This window comes from Dama dama, chromosome 20 (genome assembly GCF_033118175.1).
Source record: "Dama dama isolate Ldn47 chromosome 20, ASM3311817v1, whole genome shotgun sequence".
NCBI classification, from domain to species: domain Eukaryota; kingdom Metazoa; phylum Chordata; class Mammalia; order Artiodactyla; family Cervidae; genus Dama; species Dama dama.
Genome location: NC_083700.1, coordinates 110,295,467 through 110,318,142, shown reverse-complemented (window position 1 = coordinate 110,318,142; position 22,676 = coordinate 110,295,467). Strand labels below are relative to the sequence as shown.

The following is a 22,676-nucleotide window of genomic DNA, read 5'->3' as shown; positions in this document are numbered from 1 at the left end:
AACAATACCGTTTCACTGTGTAAATCACAGTTCATAGGGAGAAAGAGATCCCCATAAGGAAAATTAGGACGTCTATTTATTGGGAAAATGTCTGATTATACTACTGACTTATCAGTTATGAATTAAACCAAGATTGCAAGGTAGCCAACACTTGTATCTACCAGGCCCTGTTCTAAGCAGTCCATTTATATTAGTTGATTTAATCTGCAAACAACCCTGTAGCATGTAAGTGCTACCATCACCTATGACTAACAGATCAGGAAACTGAGGCAGAACCAGGGTAGATAAATTGTCTGAGTCCCCAGACTGGGAAGTGATGAAGCCAAAACTTGGACCTGACGACCCGCCCCAGAGCCTGTTTGCTCTGTCACTGCGTGATGCCATCTCGTGACGTGGAGCATGAATGCTCTGAGTTATGCTCATTTCAAAAGGACCTGCTTGGTTGTTGTTTGGTCACCAAGTCGTGTCCGACTCTTTGCGACCCCATGGACTACAGCACACCAGACTTCCCTGTCCCTCACCATCTCCCAGAGTTTGCCCAAGTTCATGTCCATTGAATCAGTGATCTGCCTGGACTACTTAGTAAAAGATTACTGTGGAGCATTCTACCATTCGCTGAAGTTCAATCATCCAACACAGTTTACTGCTAACACCAAACCACCCCTTTAAGCGCCAAAGAAGCAGCAGTGAACCCTTAGAAATCACCTCCAAGCAAATCCTGATTGCAGATAGATTAAATTCTCCAAATTCTGGGTAAAAACTTCAGAGGCCAAACTTCTCAGGCAGACTAAATGGGATACATTTGTTGTGAGACCTCACTCTTGCTCTCTGCCACACTACCACCTAAGACTTAAATATCTTCAGGCAAGTGATGGTCATACACACAGGCAAAGCCCTAGCCTACACGGAGCACGGTTGTGGCTTTGCCTGTAAGGTTGGCTCTGCTTATCTTGGCATTGACTGATGAATCAGACTCCTCCAGGTCCTGGGGTCTGGGCAGGGCAGGCTTTTGCAGGGAATGCCTCTTCAATAGGGGGTGATCTTTAAAGCAGAGGGAATTCACATTTACTCAGTATCTACTGTCTGTAACCTCCCAGGCTAGGCATGTAAAATGGTTTCTTGATTGATCATGTGTCATCTCTATGTGGTAGATTCTCTAGGTGAAAAGCAGACAGGACTGTGATGCATGAGCGTGCAGCAGACTGAACCCGGCAGTGAAGCTGCCGCTTCTTCCAAATGTAGGTCAGGTTGCTCGGAGACGAACACCCAGCATCATTATCTGTCCTGGCCAGTCCCTGCTGATTCTACGTCTGCAAAGGACACCGCAGGCTTCTGTCGCTGCAACGAGAGAGGATGGCAGGCACGCCCAGGTTAATGAAGTCCAGGCGGGCAGCCTGCCAGGAATCACGTTCTACTCTATTCTTTGTGCCAGAACCAGTATCACCATGCAAATGGTGATGCCCTAGGAGAAGCATCTTAAATTCCTACCTATGCAGCCAAAAATGGTTTCTGCCAATTGCTATTGCAATGCCCCAAATTTAAAAAAAATAATTGTATCCATTGTCATGCATCAAATGTTGTTTTCTGAAGTTTTATCCAAAAGGAATTACTCATTCCTATTGAAGGGAGGAACACTCAGGATGCCTCGAGCTGGAGAAGGTGAGCTCTCCCTCTCTTCCTGGAAGCTTTGAGTAGAACTATGGCCAAGAAGGGTCCTTCCTAGTGGGAAGAGATTGACATCTTAGCTTCACCAGTCACTCAGAGGCAATGGAAAACATCTTAAGACTCCCAGGTCATCTAGAAAAGGAATTGGCAATGTGACCCAGAAGCCAAAACTGCTCTGTAAGGGGCCATGAGCAGAGAGGAGGGGATGGTGCAGGGTCACGAGGCATGGCTTCTTTCCGCACATCTGGCCGAAGCCAAGACACTGGCCGGCACGTACAGAAAAGGCTGCCAAGTCCTGGTCTGAAATGCACTTTAGACCAGTGCCCACAACAAGGGCTGGTGTTGGTAGCACTCTTCACTTTGAAGAACTCTGCCTCCCATCTCTGCCCCACGGGCTCCTCAGGACAATCCAGCAGGCTCCACAGAGCCCCCAGCTGGAAACACTGCTTCCTCCGCACTTCAGGGTCCAGGTGGATCCAGTGAGCGGCGTTCCTCTCCTGGTCAAGCAGTAAAAGCCCTGATATGCATCCCAAGGGGTGTGAACGAGCTGGCTGATTACTGGACATGAATGCCCAAGGCTGCTTTGCAGAAATCACATATTTCTGGGGCTGACCATGCTGAGGTCCACCTTTACATAGGCCCACCTTCCCCCAGAGAGCAGCAGAAAGGGACAAATGTGACCCTGAGCCAAATCCCACCCCAGACCTTCCAAATTGTTGTTCTTCTCTCGAGTCAGCTCCAGACTTGGCCAAAAAGACATGAGGTGTCCCCAGGGGAGGCTGATAACTGTGCACTGCTTCAAAGCGCTTTGCTTGAGTGATTTTTAATGTTCTTTAGACATGGTTTTCCATTTCTGTAGAGGAAGGGCTGAGTTTTGCTGTTGACGCATCCCAACCCCCTCAGCAAACCCAAGTGTCCAGAGCAGCTCAGGGCCCCTCCCTCAGGCTCAGGCTCTCATCCACCCAACTCTGATGGTCCTCACTCTCCCTGCCAAGCACTGGCCATCTAGTGTCTTCCTTGGGAGAAATTCTGCAAGGTTTCCACCTTTAAAAAAAAAATTTAGCTGCATCATGCAGCATGTGGGATCTTAGTTCCCCAGCTAGGGCTGGAACCCACACCCCCTGCATTGGAAGCACAGAATCTTAACGACTGGAGCACCAGGGAAGTCTGAGCAAGGTCCCCTTTGACCAAACATCTCTCATAATATCTGTGCCCTCAGCTACCCAGCCGGTGGAAGCTCTGTCCCCGAGGAGCAGCTGAGTACAAGAGGATGAAGAGACAGGAGAGATGAACTCTCAGACATCCCTTGACAGTGAAACTGTTACTGAGATATAAATGTTTAGGATTCAGATAGCCTTGTAATACACATGGCTGAAATTCAGCATTACGTTAAAAGAGTAATGTGCCTGACCAAAGAACAAAAGGATGACTAAATATTAAGGTCACTTATGTAATTTATCATTTTCATAATACATCATAGATCAAAAGAAAAAATCCCATTTCAATTGTTGCTAGAAAGTCTTCTGGCGACATGCAACATCCATTTCTGATTAAGGGGGGAAAAAAGAAGAAGAAGAAAGAAGGAGCTTAATAAATATGAAATAGGAGGAAACTTCCATGACATGATAAAAAGAAAAGAGAGAGAGAAAAAAGAATTCAGTAAGGAGACATGGAATTCTTTTTTTTCCCCTCTCTTTTCATCATGTCATGGAAGTTTCCTCCTGTTTCTTATTTATTAAGCTCATTGGAAAAGACCCTGATGCTCGGAAAGATTGAGGGCAGGAGGAGAAGAGGGCGACAGAGGATGAGATGTTGGAGAGCATCACCAACTTAGTGAACATGAGTTTGGCAAACTCCAGGAGATAGTGAAGGACAGGGAAGCCTTGCATGCTGCAGTCCATAGGGTCGCAAAGAGCCAGACATGACTTAGCGGCTGAACAACAATAACAAAAGAGACTTATTCCAAAATAAGTTATATTTCATAACCTCCCTACATATCAAAAAACAGTTATCGAAAAACCATAATAGAAAAACTATGTCACTCACAACCACAAATGGCTAGGAAAAAATGTACAAAACATTGACCATATACAAGTGAAAAAAAGTCCATAAAACTGAGGAACTATATGTATTTGATTAAGTGGAGAAAAACCCATTCTTTCTGGCACTTCTTTTAGATGTCAGCTTCCCCTAAATGAATCTACAAAGTTAACATCAGCACAATAAAATTCATTAACAAAATTTTTGGAACAGGAAAGAAAAACAGATTTCAGAAGATAAGCCTTAGGCCCTCCATCTGATTAAACATACAAGAAAACTCAGGAAAAGTCTGAGTAAGACTAATGAAGGGCCTTCATACAACAGATGTTAAAATGATTTTTAAAAATCAGTAATTAAAGCCGTTTGGTAGTAAAAATGAAAACAGAAAGACCGATCCACAGAGCAGAATGGAAAGTCTGCAAAAAATTCACAAAGAAAAAGTAGACACTAAAATGATGGCAGAATCTAGAAGCACTTGAAATACAAGAAACTTGCCAGCTAGACTGCAAGCAGATCAACCTCTCTTCCAAGCTTTCCACAGATATCAGGCATTTTTCCATCTGCCTTTCTTTGCCTGACTCACCAGCGATATCCAGGGACCCTGGCTCACCCTGACGTTTTGCACCCATGCAGTGACCCAGCGGGTGTGTTAAGATGTTCTGCACATTCAGGCTCCCCTCTGACTCTGCAGCACCAAAAACGCATCAAAGCGAATGGTAAGAGACAGTCAGCGATTTCATGGCACTGATTTTTGAGATGCTAAATGTCGACTTTGTTTTTGTCAAAGTAACACAACTAAGATTATGCTGCTTGCCTGTGTAGAGACCCATGAAAATCTCCCTTCACCTGCAAGAAAAACTCCAAATTCCTTGCCACGGCAGAAAAGACTCCATAACCCACCGCTGCCAACTTCCTCCCCTCTCTAGTCGCTGGTCCTCCCCAGACTGCTTTATCTCCTCTGCCTCTCCCTCTCCAACCAAACCTCAAAGGGCAAAGGTCTCATGCGCTCACTGCTGCCCACCCCCTGGATCTGTCAGAAGTAACGACCCCCACTCTGCACCAAGGTCCTTTGTTCGTAAAGAGCCTTTTCCTGCTGTTTATATTGTATCACAACACATCATCTTGTATCACTATGCCTCAGGCCCATTGCCCTCAAATAGCAGGGATTTCTTTTTTTTTTTTTTGGAATATAATTGCTTCCCAATGTTGTGATAGCTTCTGCTGAACAACGTGACTCAGCCATAGGTAAGCATCCATCCCGTCCCTTGTAAGCTTCCCTCCCTAGTCGGGCCCCATCTCCCCTGCTCCCTTAGGTCATCAGAGCGCACCAAGCTGAGCTCTTTGTGTGAGACAGCGGCTTCCCCCCAGCTATCTGTCATACACATGGTAGCGTGTATATGTCAGTGCTACTCTATCAGCTTGTCCCACCCTCCCCTCCACCGCACACCCCCGGCTCCACGTGTCCATTCTCTACATCTCAAATAGCAGAGATTTTAACTTCTCCCTGCCTCCAGCTCCTCATTTATAAATGGTTATAAAGCCACACCTACACACAAATGATGAATAATTTAAATAAGGCCACACATGTCAAGCACTTGGATGTGCCTAGCCCAATAAAGTGTCGATAAATATTAGCTATTATTATTGTTCCCATTATCTGCTCCCTTTTCATCCTGGTTCAATAGCCTGCCTGGGACTAATGAAGTCACCCAAACGCTTAAGTCTGTACCATGTGATTTTTTTTTTCTATTCTGCTCCATATTTGTAATGAGCATACATTAGTCCTAAGATTAAAAAATCATTCTTAGAAATCACCCTAGACGGGGCATGTCTGATGGGTCCCTTTCAGCAGAAAAGCCTCTGGTGTATTGATCCTCAGGACACAGCATCTGTAAGCACCACAGCTGTGTGTTAAGGTGACCCCGAGTTATTTACTGACAATTAAGTTCACTCCGTGCTCTGATAAGCCACACACGGCCTGTGATCAATAATTTTAATGTGGAATAATCACAGATGTTCACATCCATTTCCTTTCCCCACTGAATACCATCTAGAGAACACTCCAATATCGCTTTAAAATCCCAAGTGTTCATTTACTTTGAGTTCAAAAGGCTGCCATTGTGTATAGCTAAGCTGTTACATGAATATTTTGATGTGATGCTGGATGAGGGTCATAGCTCAGAGCTGTGGGCTCAAAAAGTGAAAGTCGCTCAGTAGTGTCCGACTCTTTGTGACCCCATGGACTTTATAGTCCATGGGATTCTCCAGGCTAGAATACTGGAGTGGGTAGCCTTTCTCTTCTCCTAACCAAGAGGATCGAACCCAGGTCTCCCACATTGCAGGCAGATTCTTTACGAGCTGAGCCACCAGGAAAGCCCAAGAATACTGGAGTGGGTAGCCTATCCCTTCTCCAGGGGATCTTCCTAACCCAGGAATCGAAATGGGGTCTCCTGCATTGCGGGCAGATTCTTTACCAGCTGAGCTACCAGGGAAGCCCAGAACAACCATTACAACCATCTTTCGAGACAGTGTTCTGACTAGTTAGCCCAAGGGTGGCAAGGGGGCTGCTCTCAAGTGCCCAGACAGGGATTAACAAAGAAAAGGCCTCTGCTTGAGTCCAAGAGGAATCCAGGAAGCCCCCCGGGAAGGGAACTCCTCCAGCTTTTACACTGAAGTCCTGAAGGCAACAGTGGGCTGCAGCCCGGCCCAACGGCTCAGGCCTCATGCAGAAAACACTCAGGTTCAAGTCTCGAATGGACACAGCAAGCTGGACGGCAGCGTGGCCAGCACCGCGGAGGTTGAGCTGCCCAACTTGCACTTCCTCGACCCAAAAATCACAGGTCAGACTCCTGTCCCTCTCAGCTCCAAATTCTATCATATGATTGTCAGGGCCATAATGAATTACAAACTGACACAGTCCTCAAGAATATCTTTGGAGAACACCCGGAGGAGGAAATGGCAACCCACTCCAGTGTTCTTGCCTGGAGAATCCCATGGACGGAGGAGCCTGGCGGGCTGCATGCAGTCCATGGGGTTGCAAAGTCTGACACAACTGAGCACAAACACACACACACACTCACAGCACTCAGATTTGGGCAAGCTCTAAGCACTATTCCTCTTTGCCTCTTGAGATCTACTGAGTTCACATCACTCTAAGTCCATAGCACTGGGAGCTGTCGGCCTTTTCGTTGAATTGTTGTAGATGTTATATCAGCCGTCGGTTTTTACAGGGGCTGCCCAGGGTTCAACACAAAGGTTGACAGGAGAGGCTATCACTGTCAAATAGAATCCCAGTCATCTCATTTCCTCCCCACTCTTGCTTCAAGTCTAGGACTTGGTCCTCCCTTCTGTGCCCTCACGTGGATACATAATCACTCATCTTGCCACCTCTCTCTGCAAGCTCAGACTTGGGGACTTTCAGCAGCCTGAGATGGTCCAGCTTCCCTTAAGCAATACAGGTGTCTGGATCCCTAAGTCCTTTTCCAGACCCCAGTTAGAGCCAGTGATGGTGGAGGGAGGGGAGTGGTTGCACATTCCCTCTTTAAGGCCAGTGGGACCAACAGCCACGTGACCTCTGTGGCCCACACACCTGACACAGATGTTACCTATGTGATGAGCCCATCACTAGTTTGACATTCACCATTAACACATCCCTAGTGGCGTCCCTAGTGGCTTAGTCAGTAAAGCATTTGCTTACAATGCAGGAGACCTGTGTTCAATCCCTGGGTCAGGAAGATCCCCTGGAGAAGGAAATGGCAACCCACTCCAGTATTCTTGCCTGGAAAATCCCATGGATGGAGGAGCCTGGTGGGCTACAGTCCATGGGGTCACAGAGTCAGACACAACTGAGCGACTTCACTATGAACACTTCACCCTGAGTAACAGAACAGGAAGCTAAGCTCCTAACTGGGGACCAAATAATGAACTAAAAGCAGAAAGAATCCTGTTCTTTTCATCCATGGAACAAAGCCAGGAAGGGCCAGGCACTGAGACAGACATAGTCTCTGCCCTCCAGAGCTTAAAGTCTGGAAGGAGAGGAGGCTGTAGCTGTGAAGGGGGTTCATAGGGTTGCTATGCACAGTAGTGAGGGCACGTGGACCACTCAGGCCAAGGATGGTGCTGGGCTCCTTAGAGAACAAGCAGGAAGGGGGAGAAAGCAGTCAAGATGGAACAGGTGATGCCGACAGAGTAGTGACATCTGCAAGAGTGTCAGGCAGGACAGATCACCTCAGTCAGGGATGAACAGGCGGGATGCCTGCGGATGGAATCCTGAAGGTGTTTTCAAAGCTCAGGTCACAGACGGCCTTGGAGGAGGTTGAAATTTACCCTGAACACTGTGAGGAAATACTAAAACACTTCCAGAATTTTAAGCAAAGCAGTGACATTTTGGGAAGTTTGCTCAGTGTTCAAATGTTCTTTCGATGAATTTGTAGGGGAGAAAGTGGTCTCCCCATCCTATTCCTCCGCCCTCTCGGCTCCTCCAGCAGTGACATTTTGGAGGCACCTGGACTAGAGTCAGACGTCTCTGTGCACCGGAAGACCAGATGACCGCTGGCTGCTCAGTGCCATGGATGCGTGATGTTCCCAGATGCACGTGTCCCCCCCACCCAGCCTCACTCAAGGGCAGGCCACTGACCAACAGAGAAAGATGACCCTCGATTACAATCCTGGTGCCCCTCACAGCTCTTTGCGACAACTGACTGATTTTTTTTTTTTTTAATTGTAGAAGTAATATGTGATCATTGTGATGAGGGAAATATATACTTGATTTTTTAAGATTTCTTGGTTTTTTATTGTCAGAAAATAAGATTACACCCTAAAATAAGTCTGCACTTTGCTTTTTATATTTAACAAAATATCCTTCCAAGTCAATAAACAGAGACCCCCACCTTTTCTTTTTAAGGGCTGCATAATATTCCATGGTATGGCTAGAACACGTTTTGTTCTGTCATCACCTTATTGACAGGCATCAAATGATGATCTAATAAATGCTCTTACATATGTACCATTAGTAAAGATTCTCAGACATGAAGGAGTTGGGCCAAACGTTTGTATACTTTTAATAGCTATTTTTAGATCACTCTCCCAAAAGTTGGAGACAAATCAGACTCCCAGAACCACCCCAAACCCTTCTTGTGATGTCTGTTTACCTGACAGATCTTAAATCAGCACCTCACTCTTGGTTTCATCTGACCTTTCCCACAACAAGGGTAAGCCCCTTTCCATATGATTCGGGACCCTTTGAATTTCTCTTAATTGCATTCCCTCTGCCCATTTTCTACTGGCTCATCTTTTCTTTACCAGTGTGCAGGAGCTCATTCTATCTTAAGAATTAGAAGCCTTTGCTCACATTCAGGCAAAGACTGCCCCCAGTCTATCATTTATCACGAGACTCCATCTGTGGTCCCCTGTACCTAAAACATTTGCTTAATGAAATCAAATGTATTTCTTGTCTGTCATAGTTCCCCAGTTTTGGGGTTCAATTATAGTTTTCATTCAGTCCAAGGTTTAACAAATAATTTTTTAATTTGTATTTTGTTTCTAAACTATTTGTTTCTCTGTGTGCCAGGATTCATGTATTCAATATAACCAGCTGCTTCAAGCAACAGCATAAAAAACTAAGGTACCTCCACTGTAATCGCCACATGGGGCTCTTTGAAACCCTCTTAGGAAACAATAAGGGGTGAGATAAGCATGATTTTCTAAATGTATTAAAGAGAATGGCCAAAGGCAATAAAAATGCTTCAGAGTCTCCATCGAGTTCTCAAGCCAACCTCATTAGATGCAAGCCCCAAGGAGAGTCACTCTCCTGACCCTGTGCTCTTGACTTGTACTTAAACTCAACATTTTAAAGCAGCAACTGCCTAACAGCTGACCCTTAAGCCCTGGAAACCATCCATCTGAGTCCATAGAAAAGTGAGGACCTTGAGCTGAGCTGGGATGCAGTCACCGTTAGGCCAGCATCGTGATACTGGCGGGAGGGTGCTAAGAGGGTATCTAACATACCGTCTGAATATGCTGGAGAGGGTCATAGTCATCTGTCTTTGGGGTCAAATAAACTCAGGTTATAGCTCACAGGGACACACTACATTTGTAATATAATCCTTTCAAGGCCCCTCCCTACTCTAGACCATCATTGCCCTAGAGACCTCTATTATACGCAGCAAAGGGGGACCTTTGCTGCCTCCCTCCCAGTGCCTCCAGCCCGGCCCAACATGGGGCCCGGCAAGGCGTGAACACCCAAGCAGGGCGTCCCCAAGCACCTCCAGCATATCACCGAGCACGTCCAGCGTGTTCCCAAGCACATCCATCGCGTCACCGATCACGTTCAGCGCATCTCTGAGAACGTACCCGAACATGGCGACCAGCAGGTTGACCAGCAGGATGTTGGTGGACAGCATGTAGATGCACACCAGGGGGATGGTGATCCACTCGGGGAAACGGGGCAGGTTGTGCTCATCCAGCTCCACGCACAGGGGCTTGGACTCGTTCCCGGTGAAGGTGCAGTGAGAGAAGTCGTACGTGGTACCTGAGGATGCAGCAACCAACAGGCAGGTGAGGACACTCGGAAGGACAGCACTAAGGCACCCCAGAGGGCCACAAGGTGAAGATCATGCGTTGTGTTGGGCACTGTTCCAAGGCACTCTACCCAACCAGGCATAATCCTCAGAATCACGTGTTCACTCATTGACTAATATTCCCCTGAAACAATGCCATTTGTTGCAACATGGATGGACCTAGAGATCATCATACTAAGTAAAAAACTCAGAAAGAGAAAGACAAATATCATATAATATCACTTATAGTGAAAGTTGCTCAGTTGTGTCCGACTCTTTGCGACCCCATGGATTAAACAGTCCATGGAATTCTCCAGGCCAGAATACTGCAGTGGGTAGCCTTTCCCTTCTCCAGGGGAATCTTCCCAACCCAGGGATCGAACCCAGGTCTCCCAAATTGCAGGTGGATTCTTTGCCAGCTGAGCCACAACGGAAGTCCTATCACTTATATGTGGAATCTAAAAAATGGTAAACAAAAAAAAAAAAAAAAATGAACTTATCTACAAAACAGAAATAGCCACAGGTATAGAAAATAAACATGGCTACCAGGTATCTTGTCACCTCTTGGTGGGGTGGTAAATTGAGAGGCTGATAGGCATCTGTGTGACCGGTGGCAACAACCTAGAATGGGGGCCTTGGAGAAAGTCTGGGTCTGGAAGAGAGGATGAGGAGTTTTGCCTGGGAGTCTTAGAGAAGGCAGTGGATGTAACCGCCTGGCACTCCAGGAGTCACTCTGGACTCGAGATCCTCCTCTGAGCGTGTGAGTTTGGCCCTGCTGGTTGGTGAGATGCCAGTCAGAGAAGACGGTGCTGCACCCATGTTACCTGCAACAGAACTTAAAGGCAGAGGTGCCAACCGCATCCCAGGTCACACAGCACACGAGTGACGGAACCAGGACTCGAACACTACCTGTCACTGACTCTTAGGTCACCATGAACCGCCTCCCGTGGGACTAAGCCCACCAACATGTAGGACTGTTGGGAGGACAAAACACACCCACTTATGTAAAATGGCAAGTACAGAGTGCAGATTGGGGAACAATAATAACAAGATGCCTTTCCATCAGTGCATGTAAAAGAGCCGTTTCTAAGGTCTTGGAAGAGACTGCAGCAGAAGACACCAGAAAGACCACATGATTGGGGATAATTGAGAAAACACCAAGGAGCTGGGAAACGCAAGCCTAGGGCTGGGCGAACATCGAGGAGGTTTCCTTGTGGCAGGACAGAACACGATGAGCCCAAGCTACTGCCAGCGTCACAGAGATGTTCTACAGTTTATCCAAAGCACACCAGTTTGCACATGCCCCACGCTTTCCTTATGCCAACTGGCTGTGATCAAATTAATGCCATCTCTGCTACCATTAACCTGCCTCCAGGTAGTTGGCAGTGAGCTTATACCAGAAGCTTAAATTCCAGGTTCCAGAGCAAAATTTTTCACTATGGCACTTTTTGAAATAAACGGGTACCCTGTAACTCTGGACGGACCCACAACACTCTTCTCTACACCAGCGAGGATTCTGGTGTCATTGGCCATGCTGCTGTCAGAAATCTGAGAAACACTCTTTTTTTTTGTTTGTTTGAGAAACACTCTTTTTAAGACGCTTTAAAAACTGCAGGCTGACACAGTCATCAGGACAGTATGGTACTGACACAAAGACAGAAATATAGATCAGTGGATCAGAATAGAAAGCCCAGAGATAAATCCACGAACCTATGGACACCTTATCTTCGACAAAGGAGGCAAGGATATACAATGGAAAAAAGACAACCTCTTTAACAAGTGGTGCTGGGAAAACTGGTCAACCACTTGTAAAAGAATGAAACTAGAACACTTTCTAACACCATACACAAAAATAAACTCAAAATGGATTAAAGATCTAAATGTAAGACCAGAGACTACAAAACTCCTAGAGGAGAACATAGGCAAAACACTCTCTGACATAAATCACAGCAGGATCCTCTATGATCCACCTCCCAGAATATTGGAAATAAAAGCAAAAATAAACAAATGGGACCTAATGAAACTTAAAAACTTTTGCACAACAAAGGAAACTATAAGCAAGGTGAAAAGACAGCCCTCAGATTGGGAGAAAATAATAGCAAACGAAGCAACAGACAAAGGATTAATCTCAAAAATATACAAGCAACTCCTGCAGCTCAATTCCAGAAAAATAAATGACCCAATCAAAAAATGGGCCAAAGAACTAAACAGACATTTCTCCAAAGAAGACATACAGATGGCTAACAAACACATGAAAAGATGCTCAACATCACTCATCATCAGAGAAATGCAAATCAAAACCACAATGAGGTACCATTACATGCCAGTCAGGATGGCTGCTAACCAAAAGTCTACAAGCAATAAATGCTGGAGAGGGTGTGGAGAAAAGGGAACCCTCTTACACTGTTGGTGGGAATGCAAACTAGTACAGCCACTATGGAGAACAGTGTGGAGATTCCTTAAAAAACTGGAAATAGAACTGCCATATGACCCAGCAATCCCACTTCTGGGCATACACACTGAGGAAACCAGATCTGAAAGAGACACGTGCACCCCAATGTTCATCGCAGCACTGTTTATAATAGCCAGGACATGGAAGCAACCTAGATGCCCATCAGCAGATGAATGGATAAGGAAGCTGTGGTACATATACACCATGGAATATTACTCAGCCGTTAAAAAGAATTCATTTGAATCAGTTCTAATGAGATGTATGAAACTGGAGCCCATTATACAGAGTGAAGTAAGCCAGAAAGATAAAGAACATTACAGCATACTAACACATATATATGGAATTTAGAAAGATAGTAACGATAACCCTATATGCAAAACAGAAAAAGAGACACAGATGTACAGAACAGACTTTTGGACTCTGGGAGAAGGCGAGGGTGGGATGTTTCGAGAGAACAGCATCAAAACATGTATATTATCTAGTGAAACAGATCACCAGCCTAGGTTGGATGCATGAGACAAGTGCTTGGGCCTGGTGCACTGGGAAGACCCAGAGGAATCGGGTAGAGAGGGAGGTGGGAGGGGGGGATCGGGATGGGGAATACATGTAAATCCATGGCTGATTCATGTCAATGTATGACAAAAACCACTACAATATTGTAATTAGCCTTCAACTAATAAAAATAAATGAAAAAATAAAAAAATAAAAATTGCAGGCTGAGATGCTGGGGACAAGCTTGCCAGGGTACATAAGATCCTGCTCAAGAGAGAGAAAAAGCTTTGAGGGTTAGTGTCCACTGCCTGATGTTAGCCAGACACCAGCAGCCTGTTTCTAGGACAGGCCTCAGGGTCAAACCAGGGAGCCCTGGAGGCTCCCTGGGGGCTGGTTCTGGAAGCATCTTCCGCCTCCCAGCTGTCCCCACCCAGACCATGTCAGGCTCACCGTCCACATCGCTGGGCACTTGGCCAAACATGGCCAGGTAGGGCTCATAGATGACTGAGCGGAAGATCCACCTCCAGCGATGCTCATTCTGTCTAAGGATCCCCTGCCTGGCCACGCCAAAGGCCACCATCCACACGGCAAAGAGGAACAGGAAGAAGAATACATCGATCAGCTGTCGAGGGAGGAGGACAGGAGAGCAGAGTCAGGACTGCACCAGGGTGGTTCGGCTGCTCCGCTGACCACGGAGAAGACAGAGGGGCCCCAGGAACCTAAGGCAGCCAGCATAATCCGCTCACCAATTTTTAAACATGGCCATCATCACCCCTGGGTCTCAGGGCATCCACTGATGGATGCATCTTTGCTTGCAGGTCCCCAGGCCAGCTCAGCAGCAGAAACTTTCTGAATGAGACCAGCCTGGGAGCAGAAGAGGGCCCCAACTCCACAGCAACCCCCTCCTCTCCAGCCGACCCCTAAGCTACTGCTTTTTTTTTTTTTTTTAAGGAAAAAGTCTCCTTTTTAGACAACAATGCACCATTATACTGTTTTTAATGTTCTGCACACAAAGCATGACTTCATGGTGACTTGATGCCCCAGATATGCTTTGAATTAAAACCACAAACTCAAAGGAGCTCAGCGCTGGAAAGGAACCTTGAGATGAGCTCATTCAAACACCCATCTGATTTAAAGACAAAAACACGGAGGTTTGGGCCATGTGGAAAACAAGCTGGGAGAAGCAACATGGTCAGTGTGTAATTATCTTTCTGTTATCTGGCCCCGTGAAGCAGGTCTGGTGGTGCTTCCCCGAGGTCCGTATTACGTGGTTTTAAGATTAAAGTTCCAGACCTCGCTGTGCTTCTAGCTCACTTCATGTCTCCAGACAAACATGTGAACCTCCTGAACCTGACTGTCCACATCTATGAGATGGGTATAAAATTCCCTATCCTGCCTATGCACGTGTGCTCAGTCATATCTGACTTTGTGACCCCATGGACTGTAGCCCACCAGCCCCCTCTGTCCACGGGATTCTCCATACAAGAATACTGGAGTGGGTTGCCATTTTCTATTCCAGGGGATGTTTTCCATGCAGTGATCAAATCTGAGTTTCTTGCATCTCCTGCATTGGCAGGCGGACTCTTTACCACTGTGCCACCCCTAGTGAATACTTAAGACTCAAGTGGAAGCACTTGGTAACGTGGACAGTCTAAATAGAGATCTTTACTAGTAATGTGCTGAGTTATGCAGTTTACTCCCAATAGTCATCCTTCATTAAATTTTAACCCAGAAGGGGCCCCTGAGGAAAACAGATAAAAAAAACCAAATGTTACTGATTATGAAATGCAACCATCACTCTGTGGAGAAAAAGTTCCTCTCAGCAACAAAAGGAACCCTGGGTATAGTCAGAAGAAGGACAACTAACCGCAAATACTCTTTAGTCTTACCATCCTCTGCAACATTATAATCTTGGGTCCTAAATTTCTGCTGACTGTGAAAATGTGAATCAACCTTAGGGTGAATATAATGTAATCCAGGCAAAAAATCACTCGTCCTGAGTACAGTGAGGTTTTGTTAGAAGGGTGGAGCCTGTGGAAAGAAGGGGAAAGAATCTGTGAGATGCTGACAAAACATTTCAAAGCTGTGCTTTTGTATCACTTTTATTTATTTCTGGATTTTATTTGCTAGTATTTTTTTAAATTTTACTGAAGTGTAGTTGATTTATAATCAAAGTTTTAGTTTTAAAAATAGCCAAATGTGAAGAAACAGCCAAAAGCCTGGGAACTGAAGGCAGAAATAGACCAGGGTCTACACCTGCCCTTCAGTCACTGGAAACCAAAGGCCACGTGCATTGCCCTCGTGGGCTCCAGGGGAGATGAGGCTATCACGCACAATAGAGCTCTCAAGATTTCCAACGCTTCAGTCTTTCCGCCTAAACACAGTAAGTCCCCTACACATGAACCTTCAAGATGCGAACTTTCAAAGATGCAAATATGGGTCCCCACGTCCAATTATGTAAGTTGGCTCAGCTGTCTGGTATACCTGTCAAGGGCATGCGTCCTCTAGAATCGTGCTTTGTGTACTTTACTGTAGAGTACTGTGTAGCCTGGGCTTCCCCAGCAGCTCAGCGGTAAAGAATCCGCCCGCCAACACAGGAGATGCAGGTTCGATCCCTGGGTCGGGAAGATTCCCTGGAAAAGGAAATGGCAACCCTCTCTAGTATTCTTGCCTGGGAAATCTCGTGGACAGAGGAGCCTGGTGGGATACAGTCCATGGGGCTGCGAAGAGTCAGACGTGACTTAGTAACTTAACAACAGCGTCGACTACAGTAGCACTGTAACTTTATGTCAAGCCTAGGATGTCCAGAAGCAAGCGTAAAAGCAGCAGTGATTTAGCTGGTTCTACTGTACTTTTCAAGGTACCATATTGTAAGATCAAAATGTTTCATTTTTTGTTTGTTTTTAATGTATTATTTGTGTGAAAAGTAGTATCAATCTATTACAGTACAGTACTATATAGCAGATTGTATTACATGGGTCCCTAGGCTAACTTTGTCAGACTTAATGAACACACTCCCCGAACACAACACGTTCGAATGTAGGGGATTTATTGGACTACTGTAGGGCCCAAGCCAGCCGTCACTAACTTCCCGGCTCACAAGGCTTCCACAGTGATGCCAACCACTTGGGCCCTGAGCCTGCCAGGTTCCCCCCAGTGAAGCTTACCTCATTTGCACCAGATCATTTGATTAACTAACCATCTGCTGTTCATTGAAAACCTGTGCTTTCTAACTGGAATGATCCAGAAATCACATCCAGCTGTGATCCAAAAGCTGGGCCTTTAACCCCAGCAGAAAGGGAGGTTTTGAAGGAGGAAATCGAGCTTCACCCAGTTCACATCATAGCGTGAGCACTCACTGTAAAGCGTCTCATTCTAAGTGGGTGTAAATAGGAACAGTCAAGCTTCCCTGCTCCATCAGAAGAAGGAGCAAGGAGTTTCACCTTGAAGCTACTGGGGAGGCAGGTCTGGAAGGAGCAGGACTGGGCAAGGGGGTTCACGGTTTGGGTGCACTCTAACATCCCTGTCAGGTGGAGTCACGTTGCTTTTTCCCTCCAAACACATTTCCAACTGGCTTTTCTAATCACAAGCTCTGAGACTGAGGAAACCTTGCAGCTGGGAGGGCAGGCTCCAGAACCAATATTCGAGTTGAAGTTAAATGCATGTTAGATTATATAGCCTCAAAGGAAAACACTGTGTGATATTTACACCCTCATCATTCTCTAGGGCCCTCAATTTCTAATTTCCTCTCCCCAAATTCTATAAGCACAAAGAGAAAAACCATGAAGAACCCCTTTCCAATTACAGATCACCAAGAGGGGTGATGAGAGGAGACACAACTTTATATCAACCAGGCTGTGTCTACAAGAGGCAGAGACAATGGGCATTTGTAATAATCTCTAAATGGTAGGGGCGGGGAGGATACATAGCAACTGGGCAGCCCCAGACCGGCTCAGCCTTCCAGCCACGTGATGGGAAGAACTATAAGCAAACCAATTCCGGGGTTCAGAGGGACTGCTATAGTAAGAAAACATTTTTTTTAAAGGAATAGTAACCGCTTTTCTGAATGGTGTTCTGGAGATAGTCTGTTCCCTCATAGCTCAGTTGGTAAATCATCTGCCTGCAGTGCAGGAGACCCAAGTTCGATTCCTGGGTCTAAGTGGATAGAAGATCCCCTGGAGAAGGAAATGGCAACCCACTCCAGTATTCTTGCCTGGAGAATCCCATGGACAGAGGAGCCTTGCAGGCTACAGTCCACGGGATCACAAGAGTCGGACGCGACTTAATGACTAAACCGCCACCACCATACTCATAACGTTGTTGTTGTTGTTGTTGTTTAGTCACTAAGTCGTATTTGACTCTTTGTGACCCCATGGACTGTAGTCTGCAGGCTCCTCTGTCCATGGAATTTCCCAGACAAGAATACTGCAGTGGATTGCCATTTCCTCCTCCAGAGGATCTTCCCGACCCAGGGATCGAACCCCTGTCCCCTGCATTGGCAGGTGGATTCTTTACCACTGAGCCACCAGGGAAGCCCGGTATTCATAAAATATCCGGACCATATTTCATCCTATCTCACTTATCTTGGGCTTGAAATGTCTTTCCTCCACCTTTCCACCTGAGAGAATCCGCAAACACCTGATGCTTGAAAACATGGTGAGGACTTCTTACCGAAACACAATTCCTGCTATGAAGTAGAAAAGCCCGAGTGAATCCATGACATTCCACAGGTCAGTGAAGTAATTCACGCCGTTCACGTACCACTGCAGAGCAGAGAGGGACAGAAAGGATGCAACAGCTGGAACATCAACTGCATCCAGGTTTATTCGTCCTCACATATTTCTCTCCAGATCCATTTTGAGTCTGTGACGTACCAAATACGCCCTACAACTGCTCCCTGCGATTCCCAGGGGATTGGAAAGTACAGTCGCATGCTTGCTGTTCTGTTCATATGTTTTTTGCTAACAAAGTCAAGGAAAAAAAAGACACATGGATCCTTACTGTTCTTTAAAGAGGAACCTGCAGAGCCTGTGTGGGCCAAGTTGGAACCCTCCCCCAGCCGCCATGTACAGCGGTGTAGGCTGTGCACTGGACAACTCTTCAAGGGTGTTACCCATACCACTGTCATCACAGATTTGTGTGTTTACTGTAAATATTTTCTGACACATGACAATAAAACATCTTGAAGAAAGGAACTTTTTTTAGAAGGTTTAAAAACCCTTTTTTGGCATGCAGGTGCTACACATGGCACCTAAGAGGACAGATGTGGTCACAGAAATGACTGACAGGAATGATGTGTCTCAGGGATCTTTTTGTCATTATGTGTATATATCAGTCATGATTTTTCAGAAGAAAGCATGTCAGGAAAACACTTAAAGAGGGATAAGATTATCCATTAGAAGAGGCTGCATCAGGACAGCCTCTCTGGCAATCCATCCACTAGATTTGGGTGATTCCAGGGAGGTCATGTCACCTGTCATTTGCTCATCCATTCAGAACATATTTACTGAGAGTCCACAGGATTGCAAATACCTGTGCTGGACTCCTGAGACACAAAGTCATCAGGCTGGGTGCACTGTGGACTCTCAAGGAATCCACTGGCCCATGGAAAAGATAAATGTTAAACATGTTTAGAATGAAACGTGATAAGAGTCAGAGGGGAGGTAAGACCAAAGGTCCCAGTGAGCTCAGATAAGGAAACTATGTACCTGCCTTACTCAAGGAAGAGGAAAATAACAACAAAGATGCATCATCAAAGGAACATGGCACTTTTCAAATCTACTACATGGACTCACCCCCATGGGCCACCCACTATCAAGATATCTCCTTTCCTATTCTGCACCTGAAACCAAGGCCTAAGAAAAAGAAGCAAAGGAACTCGCCCAAAGACAGAAAGGCAGCAAGTGGTGGGTCTCAGGGTTCTGAAATCTGGTTTCCTCTCTCCAGCATCACCCCACTTCTTTACACTCCACGGGGATCCCCCAGTCTTAGACATGGAAGAGATTCAAGAGACAGCATCAGTTTCTCAAGAAGCCCTTCTCTTCACTCGTTGATAAATGCAAATGGCAACTTTTGTGGACAAGGGGGTGAGAGCATTATGAAATCAAGCACCAAGAAAGTATTACAGTCCCCCAGGTGCACCGGGAGAGGGGCAGTTAGGGAGTTTGGGATGGACAGGTACACACTGCTATATTTAAAATGGATAACCAACAAGGGCCTACCATATAGCACATGGAACTCTGCTCAGTGCTGTGTGGCAGCCTGGATGGGAGGGAGTTTGGGTGAGAATGGATACATGGAACAGTCCCTTCACTGTTCAGCTGAAACTATCACGACATTATTCGTTGGCTATGTGAGTGTGTGCTCAGTCACTTCAGTCGTGTCTGACTCTGCGGCCTCATGGACTGTAGCCCGCCAGGCTCCTCTGTCCCAGGGATTCTCCAGGCAAGAATAGTGGAGTGGGTTACCCTCTCTTCTCCAGGGGAATCTTCCCAACCCAGGCATTGAACCTGGGTCTCCTGCATCTCCTGCATTTGGCTGGTGGGTTCTTTACCACTGAGCCACCGGGGAAGCCCTTAATTGGCTATACCCCAATACAAAATAAAAACTTTAATTAAAAAAAATTAAAAACACTAAAAAAAAATCCCCCAGATGTAAGCAGCCTGATCTGACCCTGTTCCCCTGTGGGGTGGCAGATCTCGTGGGCTCAGATTTCTAACGGTCCATTGGGTGACCCCAGTGACATGGATCACCACCCACCCAGGGGTGATGAGGATGATTGGGACAGGCTCTACCTGCCACCTACTTCCCTCTCTGAGACCTTGGCCTGCGAGGCAGGTAGGCACGGGGCAATAGGACAGTGCCAGCCTGGCTCAGCCTCTGAACTCGTGATGGGAGGAACAGTAAGTAGATCAATTCTGCGGCTGGGAGACACTGTTACAGTAAGAAGACATTTTTAAAAAGGAACAGCAGTCTCTTTTCTGAATGGAATGCCAGGGTCAGGCTACATTCATAAAATACCATATTTCACCATCTTTCTCAGGACTGGGGTATTTGAGGGCCTGAAGAATGAGTGTGCTGTCCATGAAGGGATGCTGGGACTTGCCTCATTTTAAATAAACATTCACAGACTGCTTAATAGACCTAAGAGCTATTTAGCAACTAACTCTGTTTGCACTTATTGATTGCCTTGGTTAAAAATTACAATTAACAGAGCAACCTCTGCCACCACCATCCCCCCACAGGCAAGAGGACCCAGACAGACACTGAGGAGCATGCATTTGACACCCAGACACGATCCGAAACAGGTAATATCCCGCCTGGTTTTGATTTTCGTTAACAAGTGTGAATTGGGTTAATTAAGACAGTACCAGGCTGACAGAACCGATGGTTTGAGGAAACCAACCGCATGGAAGATTCCAAAGGCCTGAGACTGCAGACCCGAGGGGAAACACTGACCTCTAGTGTCAGAGTCCTGAAATGACAAGAATCTGCAAGGCTGGCTGGCAACGCAGACTGGCTCACAGACCACACAATCAGAGCGGCTCTCGGATGGCAGGGCCGGCCTGGGCCCCACGCTCCTGACCCTAAGCATGTCCTTCACCATCGCCTTAACGCGCAAGGTTGCTGAATTCAAACTCCCCCTTCAAGAAGAACTTTTACAGGATGAACCTAGAGCCTGTTATACAGAATGAAGTGAGTCAGAAAGATAAAAACAAGTATCATATATTAATGCACATATATATATATATGCCTTCCCTGATGGCTCAGTAGTAAAAGAATCTGCCTGCAATGAAGGAGACGCAGAGGATACGAGTTCGATCCCAGGGTCAGGAAGATCCCCTGGAGGAGGAAATGTCAACCCACTCCAGTAATCTTGCCTGGAGAATCCCATGGACAGAGGAGCCTGGCAGGCTAAAGTCCATGGGGTCACAGAGTCAGACATGACATGACTGAACATGCACACGTACAGTGCATATATATGGAATGTAGAGATATGATACTGATGACTCTAATTGCAGGACAGGAATGGAGGCTCAGACATAGAGAACAGACTTGTGGACACAGCTGGGGGAGGATGGGGGTACAAACTGAGAGGGTAGCGTTGACATAGGTACACCACCATGCGTAAGACAGATAGCTCGTGGGGAGCTGCCGTGTAACACAGGGAGGTCAGCGCGGTGCTCTGTGATGACCCAGAGGGGTGGGACAGGCAGGAAGAAGGGAGGCTTGAAAAGGGGGGCATGTGTTATACTGACAGCTGATTCACGTCATTGTACGGCAGAAACCAACACAACGTTGGAAAGCAATTATCCTCCGATTAAAAACAAATTTAAAAGAATAACTTTTTACAGAGAAAGAGAAGACAAACTTGGACAGAGCTACACGTGGTCAAATATCACCCATTTGGAAGGCAGGACAGCCGGGGCCCAGCTGGACGCTGTGGGCATCACGTCAGGCCTGGGGAGTAACTGGGTAGCACGCCAGCCCACCGTCTGCTCCCACGCAGCGTCCCCGCTGTGTCTCTCCTGAGCAGCCCTCCACGCCCTCCACCTGCCCAGAGCCCCTCTCCAAGCTAAACGCAGCTGTCCTGAGGCTCCTTCCTGCATGACCCACATCAGGGACGAGCAGCTGATACGCATCCGAATCTGAAGGGACACGCTTGTGCTGAGAGGACTTAGAATTTCACTCTCTTGGGTCCTCTCCGCCAACCTCCCCATCAACTCAAAACTCGCTCATTCTACACTACCTGCCATGCTCACCTCCTCTCCTTGAAAGCTCTCGCAAATGACCCTGACGGCCATCTCTAACTGGTAAAAAGTCTATGAAGACAGAGATGTTTGCCTGCGTGTTTCATCCCTGGGGTCTAAACACTGCCTGGCACCTGGTAGGTGCTCAACAAATATCTGTTCAAAGAAGGAGGGTATGGATGAAGTGTGTTGGCCTGAGCCAGGATGACTCTCCCTGCGTCCTCCATTCAGGCCCAGCTCTGCCCCCAGAGCAGCCCAAGAGAAGCCCTCTCTCTGGACCTGATGCTCCTTTAGGTGCCTGGAGGATACAGATGACCTTGGGACTCACATCGCAGGCTCCGTGATGCAATGCAGCCAGGAGGCAGGGTCAGGAGTGGGACCAGGGGATAAATGTTGGGAGTGTGAGTAAGAGGCAGTCAAGAGCAGGAAAAGAACTCTTTATCAATTGTTGCACGAAGCAGCTGCCAACAGCACCCACTGCCCAAAAAGGTACCCCTGAGCCCTTCCTGCGAGCTTCCTCCCCAATGCCCGGCTCTGGCCTTAGGGCTCCCCACTTATTCTCGGTCACAGCACAGCTCAGTCAGGAAGACCCCGCCTTGTCAATTCATTTTTTAAAAAGATACACACACTTGTCGGAAACACAGTAGCACTGACCCCTGTGCTAGTCCCCAAATGTGACTAAGAAACAAATGTCTGAATGAAGTCATTTCCCTGCCACCC

General features: G+C 46.7%; 1 protein-coding gene across 1 annotated transcript in view; it reads right to left on the bottom strand.

Annotated features, from left to right (window-relative positions):
- TRPM8 (transient receptor potential cation channel subfamily M member 8) overlaps positions 1-22,676 on the bottom strand; it is a 94,555-nt gene that overhangs the window by 16,250 nt on the left and 55,629 nt on the right. The window contains exons 17-20 of the mRNA XM_061120120.1: positions 17,878-17,969; positions 15,096-15,237; positions 13,657-13,828; positions 10,057-10,234 (exon numbers count right to left, since the gene is read on the bottom strand). Of these exons, the coding sequence (XP_060976103.1) occupies positions 10,057-10,234; positions 13,657-13,828; positions 15,096-15,237; positions 17,878-17,969 (584 nt within the window). The remainder of the gene's footprint in view (positions 1-10,056; positions 10,235-13,656; positions 13,829-15,095; positions 15,238-17,877; positions 17,970-22,676) is intronic.